The sequence below is a fragment of the Zea mays genome, chromosome 6 (assembly GCF_902167145.1).
Source record: "Zea mays cultivar B73 chromosome 6, Zm-B73-REFERENCE-NAM-5.0, whole genome shotgun sequence".
In the NCBI taxonomy this organism is placed as follows: Eukaryota; Viridiplantae; Streptophyta; class Magnoliopsida; order Poales; family Poaceae; genus Zea; species Zea mays.
The window spans coordinates 113,391,917-113,398,675 of record NC_050101.1 but is presented as its reverse complement, the minus strand read 5'-3'; the positions used below and the strand labels follow the sequence as shown (position 1 = coordinate 113,398,675).

General features: G+C 42.8%; 1 protein-coding gene and 1 long non-coding RNA gene across 5 annotated transcripts; both read left to right on the top strand.

Moving 5' to 3' along the window:
- The first annotated feature begins 457 nt into the window (after positions 1–457).
- LOC103629797 (uncharacterized) lies at positions 458–2,054 on the top strand. Its single transcript, XR_554639.2, has 4 exons — positions 458–837; positions 1,023–1,077; positions 1,765–1,903; positions 1,991–2,054. It is a non-coding gene; the product is annotated as an uncharacterized lncRNA (long non-coding RNA).
- A 1,071-nt stretch (positions 2,055–3,125) lies between these two features.
- On the top strand, positions 3,126–5,561 carry LOC103629796 (condensin-2 complex subunit H2-like). Of its 4 annotated transcripts, XR_002263160.3 has the most exons (5): positions 3,126–3,140; positions 3,258–3,986; positions 4,142–4,526; positions 4,609–4,677; positions 4,764–5,561. XR_002263160.3 is itself a non-coding variant. In XM_020539854.3 (4 exons), exons 1-4 carry the CDS (start codon positions 4,474–4,476, stop codon positions 5,002–5,004), a joined length of 297 nt encoding a protein of 98 aa, XP_020395443.1. In that variant the 5' UTR covers positions 4,397–4,473; the 3' UTR covers positions 5,005–5,561. The 4 variants fall into 4 exon arrangements, 3 of the variants coding, with proteins under 3 accessions (XP_020395442.1, XP_020395443.1, XP_020395444.1); XM_020539854.3 differs by lacking the exons at positions 3,126–3,140; positions 3,258–3,986 and having other exon boundaries at positions 4,397–4,526; positions 4,764–4,917; positions 4,984–5,561; XM_020539855.3 differs by lacking the exons at positions 3,126–3,140; positions 3,258–3,986 and having other exon boundaries at positions 4,401–4,526; positions 4,764–4,917; positions 5,002–5,561.
- Positions 5,562–6,759: the final 1,198 nt, after the last annotated feature.

The following is a 6,759-nucleotide window of genomic DNA, read 5'->3' as shown; positions in this document are numbered from 1 at the left end:
ATGAAGGTAAGTTTTCACTGAGATTGGACCGATGTTGTGTCATCATATTTTGAGTAAAGGGTTTGACCGAAGAATTTTGAAAAATAAAAGTCTGTAGTTCATTGAAGGTGATAATTGGTATGCAAGTATTACTATTATTGATTCTCCACTTACTGATATTACATTTGGATAAGAGGAAGGAGATATCCTAATTCTAATGGGTTAACTGCTAGCAGTTCCTTATGTACTGTTATGCTTCAGGCCCCTCTATTAATTGCCTCATGTGGAAAGAGGGTGTGATGATCTTTTGTTGTTTTTGTAGTGAGAAGCTCAAAGAAGGGGAAGACATCTACATCTATCAGTAAGTGATCCAGTTTAGTAGATGAATCACCGCTATGGGTGTTTTTCTATTCTTGAATAGGCATGTGGTTCTATTGATGGTTGTTTGATGTTTGGTATATTGTGTTCTGATTGTAGGGGTGACAAATCCTTTTGCTATGAAGATGACCACAGGGTTCTTGTTTGTGAGTTCATCCTCTAGAATGTATTGGGTTGTCGCCACGAAAAAACACACGAATACATACATTCAAATAATTTCTGGTGCTGTGGAGTATTCATAATTGTGTGCTTTTGTTGAATCCTTCATGTACCATAATTCTTACTGCTTGCAAGCCCTTTTAGAATGTGACTTTAGGATGTAGAAATTGGTGAAAGGAGACAAGAAATTATTCTCTAAACTACTATTTTTTATAGGCAAGGGAGGCTGGAAGCACCTTTTTTGCATGGGAGCTGCATGGAGAGAAATTATTGGCAGAAAACAAACTTAGAACAGATTCTTGAATGTGCCAAGGGAATAAGGTATTAATTGGGACTTTCTGTTTATACAATAAAAATATGATGTGTGACGCATGTTCTGCTCATCATGTTAGTTAAATGCTCATCATGTTTCTTAGGCTTTCATATTTATATCTACATCTGTGTGAAATTTTTGTACTACAAAAAGGTGCTAACTTGCCCCCAATTTTTTTGGTGCCATGAACAAGCTTCGCTTGCTGCAATTCCTGTGCTGCTTGGCGCCACAAAAGGAGCAGAGGTGTGGTGAGCATGCCTTCAATTACCAGCAATCTATTTAAAGTAAATGTTCATTACTCGGTTCCAGGGGCGGATCTGCGGCGGGGGTTGCATGGGCTGCAGCCCCAATCGCGACCCAGTAAATACAGCTACAGGGAATGAGGGAAAAGGCCCAAGCGTCCAGCCGAGTCGCTCTCGCTCGCCCTACTCGTCCAGCCGGCAGCCGCTCGCCCAGCCGCTGCCTGCCCACCGGCCGCCGCTGCCTGCCCAGTGCCCACCGTCGCTCGCCCAGGCCCAGCCGCAGAGCCACTGCCTGCCCGTCGTCGCTCGCCTAGCCGCTGCCGCCGCCGCTCGCCTAGTCTAGGTCCAGCCGCCGCCCCGCCCAGCCGCTCGCGGCTCGTCCAAGTGTCCTGCGCGCGGATCTGAGCAGGCGGTCGTTGTTGGGCAACTGCTAACACATATTTGCTAGATGTAAACTGTAAACTCTGACTCTGAGTTGAACTTTTGGTGCAAACATGTGCCATGTTTATTAGTGATTATATGGTGAACTGGAAGCTTTGTGCTGTCACATGCTCTTGTAATTGACTGCATTGAGTGTTAATTAGTGGTGTTTCTAATTTTTTTTCTGTCTGTTGGTTTCATAACTGATAGCTCCATTTGAAGAGTTTTCTTTCGGTTTCCTTGAAAAATATATTAATACAAGTTTTTTTCCAGATTTGCTTGCTTTGCAGGGAGCGGGGTCATAGTCTGAAGAACTGTCCTGACAAAAGCGAGGGAAATTTGAAGAAATTTTGCTAGAACTGTGGTGAATCTGGACACTGTCTTTCCAAGTGCCCCAAGCCCATTGAGAATGGTAATCCTCACACACTCATTGTAGACATTCCGGGTGCTCTATGCCTGCTAGCCGTGTTATCATTGCTTATGTGATTTCTACGTGCAGGGTTACAAATTTTGCAAGCTGCTTTATCTGCAATCAGCAAGGACATTTGAGCAAGAACTGCCCTTAAAACAAACATGGCATCTATCCAAAGGTATCATGATACTCATGCCTTCTCAATTCTCATGATACTGCGAATGGGCATGGCTTCGATTATGGGAAACAAATATGACATCTGCTCATGCCTAACATGAAGTGTTTTTGGTTAGTTATCATTCTTTTTAGTTGCCTAAAATGGAGAAAAAAGAAGATTGTATTGTCTCTGCCACTCGTCACTGGGAAGTCAGCCCCCCCTTTAACTCATTTCTGGATCCACCACTGCCCGGTTCCCTTGTTAGCTGTGTTGTACAAGTGTTTCAAACTGTACACAATGCTTATAAATTTTTTTGCTCCTTTCATTACTCGACTACTTTGTTACCAGTAATCTAGATGTTTCAACTATATACCTAATCATTGACCATTTCTAAATGAATGCACTTGCTAGAAAATTATTTGTTCCTCGTGACCATTTCTAAATATACCTAATCATTGACCATTTCTAAATATATATATACACATATTCACGTGAGTTTGTTCTTTCTTACATCCAGAGCTACAGTACTATCAGAAGCTGAATAGATTGCTGCTGGAATTAGAGCAAAGGAGTGGAGGAGTTTCTGAAGAGAGTTATGTAACCTCTGATCTCCTGTATTCTTTTGGCTCTCCCATCATCTGGCCTCTCCTTTACTGTTCAGGTCTCTTGTCTCGTCTATATAAACTTTATTACGTCATCTGCTGTCGGCTTGCTTCTTGGCCACTGTTTAGATGTAGCCAAGCACTATGTTCTAGCTTCTGCACGCAAAGTTCTGGGAGAGCAGACCTGCAAAATAACCGTCGTCATGTCAGTGACATGGCCGCTCAACTTCTTCCTCTTACTGCATTGTATCTGAACTGCATCGACCTACCAACTACATCACTGCACCCAACCTGGTGCTGTCAACAGTGAGGAAAATGACTCCACCATGGGCTTCGCCACCGTCGGCGCCCTCCTCCTCGGCTCCGCGCCCGCCTCCGGCCCCAGCGACAGCGGTGGGGCGCCCAAGTCCGCGGAGTCGTACATCGGGAGTCCTCTACAACATCAACACCGAGGAGTCCAGAATCGGCCTGCACAATGGTAATAGCCTTCCCCTTCTCCAACGCGTTCGCTCCAAAGCGTCGTTTTCCTCAGATGCGAACCTTTTAGACCTATATTGGTTGTTGTCTGGTGCACCCAACCTGGTGCTGTCAACAGTGAGGAACCACCCCGCCTCGGATAGTGAGAGTGCAGGGGAGGACATCGCTCTGAGCAGGGTCAAGTCGCTACCTGTCGACTCTAGCGGGGAAGTGATCTCGTAAAAGGTTCATATATTAGTTCTGTCAATGAATCCATTTGTGCATGAACTCACTACATATTGTGATTATAAATATGTAACCATGCGTGGAATGATTCTTGGCTTCTTGATTTATGTTTTGCATTTGTGTCCTGAATTACAATGACTGGTTTTGATTCAACTTATCATGCTCTACTAATACTTTGATATAGGCTGTGACAGCAAGCAGGGGGTGAGGGAGCGAACAGAGTGGTTGTCCCCTCATTCGAGATGTAAAGTCGGCCCTCTCCTCCTTACCTCAATGCACAGAATCATGCTAAATAGCCCAATGATGATACATGTAAACTATTTTCTTGTCGTGAACCTTGAAGCCAGGATGGAAAGACCTCTTCGAATTATAAATCTCAACCTAATTTGAGCTTGAGTCTGATGACATGTTTTGCACCGCAGGATTATATCCTAAAATCTGCATTTTTATTTTCTAACAATATGTTAAGTCTTCAGCACTTAAATTCATTTAATCTGAATTAGTTAGGTCTACACAAGATGTGAAGTTTATACAATTCCAACTAACGGTCAATGTCGCAGCTCTGATAATCAATGTAGTTGCTGCTGTCAGTTCTGGAAACGTGCCGTTGAATGCTGTTCAGGTTTGAGTTCAGCTCTGTGATCTATTGGTAGTTGCATTATTTATCATCATTTAACTTGTAAAAGCTGCAATTTCTTCAGTTCTGTGCATGTCCAGACAATATTTCTAAAAAGATGTGTTTGGTGGAATTCTAATTTTTGCTCCCTTGACTGACAGTTGTTGTGGGTTAACCTAATTATGCATACTTTGGGTGCCCTTGCATTGGCGACAGAACCACCTACAAACCATCTTATGGAGAGACCCCAGTAGGGAGAAGGTAGTGAATCACCATCTATCTTGTAGCATTGTTTAAACTGTATATGTTCAGAAATTGTACACACTACTTTCACTTATCACAAATCCATTGGACATAGAATTAGGATTTTAGAAGCTCGATGATTTTGTTTTGCCTTCAAAGAAGTATGCTGACGTGATCATTCCTCGAGGTGGTGATAACCGTGTAGCAGTTGATCTGATTGTTCAACATATCCGTACAAAACTTGGTCAGCATGACTTGTGCAAAATCTATCCAAATGTTCATGTTGTTCAATCAACTTTTCAGGTAAATCTAGAAATCTTTATCAATGGTTTCTTATTTTGCCAATTTTGTAATTTCTTGCCTTTTGTAATGATGAATTTGACAGATCCGAGGAATGCATACTCTTATCCGTGATAGGGACATCACCACACCTGAGATTGCCTTGGAAGAGCAGGTTTTGTTGCTGGCTTGAACTGCTTACAGTTTTGCATCTTTGAACTTGTCTAGCGCTCACCCCTACATCCATGTCTTTCATTATAGAAACCCACCTTTTGATATCGGTTCATATGGGGAGCAAATACTTGACACACTTTCATCAAGAACTAACAATACAGGAACTGCATCTTTTAGTGAGATTGTTAGCGGCAGACCAAAGTTTGAGATTGCAAGAACGTTCTCTGCCCTTCTCCAGCTGGTAAGCTTCCCTTCTCTCCCAGATTCATAGTCTGGTTATCTGGTGCAACCTCAAGCATTTTTTTAGCCACGTGTATGTTACAAGTGAACGGCAGAAGTGTTGATCTGGATAAAGGAAAAGCCACGAATGAGTTGGTGTGCTACACAGTAGAGAATCCATTTCATGTAAGGCTTATTGGTCCCAACCGGAGGCCAGAAATGGAGGCACACTTTGCTCGGAAGAGAGTCAAGTCCCCACTGCAAAATGCAGGCAAAGTCCGTGAGTCCTCCCTAGCACAACATGAGTGTCCCAACAAGCCTTTGCGTAAAAATGGCAAGATTACAGTCACGACAGCAACCAAGCTGACGCAAGATGGGAAACGAAGGCGAAGGTCATCTGCTCACCTAATCCAGCCGATCAATCTGGAATCCAGCGGATGAACGCCAGTGCACACTGATTTTTCTAATTATTGTAACTTCAGTGGCGGCTTCATGGGCAGGATGATCCTGTAAGTTATGACATAGGCGTAGCTAGCGGGTGTATATGTACAGTTCAACTGTAATGCTGACAGGGCAAGATTTATTCGACGGAATTGCCCTTTTATAGCATTTGCCATTGTTAGATTCATTTCTAATCCAATAAACTAACACGATGCCAAGTCTGTTGTAAACTGGTGCCTAGCTGTATCGATGCCTTCCGCAATTTGAGATTTATATATTGCGCAAAAAAAATATTTCAGAAAATCCATTTCTGTAAGTTCTTGAATAGGATGATACTGGGTGACATTTTCACTCGTTTTTCTGTTTGGTACTGGTATGTGATACTAACAAGAGCTGATGATTTGTTAGAACATAAAAGGCGGTTAATCCAAGACATGTGAGGACGTTTAAGGTTTGGGGTTAACTCAGTGACTTCACTCTTATGTCTAATCCAATATATCAAGCCGATGATTCTCACACCTACCACACAAAACAATCACAGACCAACTGCAGCAACAGAACTTAGAAGATCCTGGTTACCTAGGAAGGTTTTCGACAAACCAACTCCAGTTACATGAAAACCTTCTTAGACTAAATTATTGTACAACAAAACGTCAGATTAGCCTTTCTAGCTATGCTGCCGACGCGTTAAGTACCACTGGTGAGGATATGATAGAGTGTGGCGGCCTCCCGAAGCCGCCGCAGGTTGGTCGAGTCAATTGGAATTGTGCCCGGTTGGCCGTTTTCTGTAGACATGAGAATTGGATCAACTAAAACTATGACTCATGCGTGGTTCGTTTGGTCTCACAACATTCGACTAGCAAAAGATCCAGTGATCTATCAAAATATTTAATTGTTTTACTAAGTCATATGATCAATGACACTTACAAATACATCTGGCTGTGAATAATTTGTAGGTATTATTGGAATTCAATCTTCAGTTTGACAAATAACGGCTTAGTAGCACCAGAAAAAGAGGGGGTTATGATTCCACAGTCTGTGTAGTGTGCTGGTTCAGGGACATGGAACCACCATGTGGTTGCTCTGGACAGTTTGAAGACTAAATATCTCCAGTCATGTATATAATAATCTTACAGTCACTGAGAGGAATCACCACATGGATTTTATATATCATAGTGATATTTGTCGTTCCGTTCATATATTTCATACAAATTTTTTACTTCCGTCGCAACGCACGGGCACTCACCATTGTATTCACGCCGTCCGTTGCCAGGGCTCTAAGTCCATTGGAGGCTCGCAATTTGTGTTTCGTGGCATCGCACGGGCACCTACCTAATTATATTATTATATATATAAGCTCAGGGTATCGCAGTGTCCGCTGGCTGTCGAGAAGACTCGACAGATGTCACCGGTTACCATCGTG

Coding starts and splice junctions, on each gene's coding strand:
- LOC103629796 (XM_020539853.2), top strand. CDS start 4,474: ATGACTTGTGCAAAATCTATCCAAATGTTCATGTTGTTCAATCAACTT. Junction 4,527..4,608: donor TTGTTCAATCAACTTTTCAG/GTAAATCTAGAA, acceptor TGAATTTGACAG/ATCCGAGGAATGCATACTCT. Junction 4,678..4,763: donor AGATTGCCTTGGAAGAGCAG/GTTTTGTTGCTG, acceptor CTTTCATTATAG/AAACCCACCTTTTGATATCG.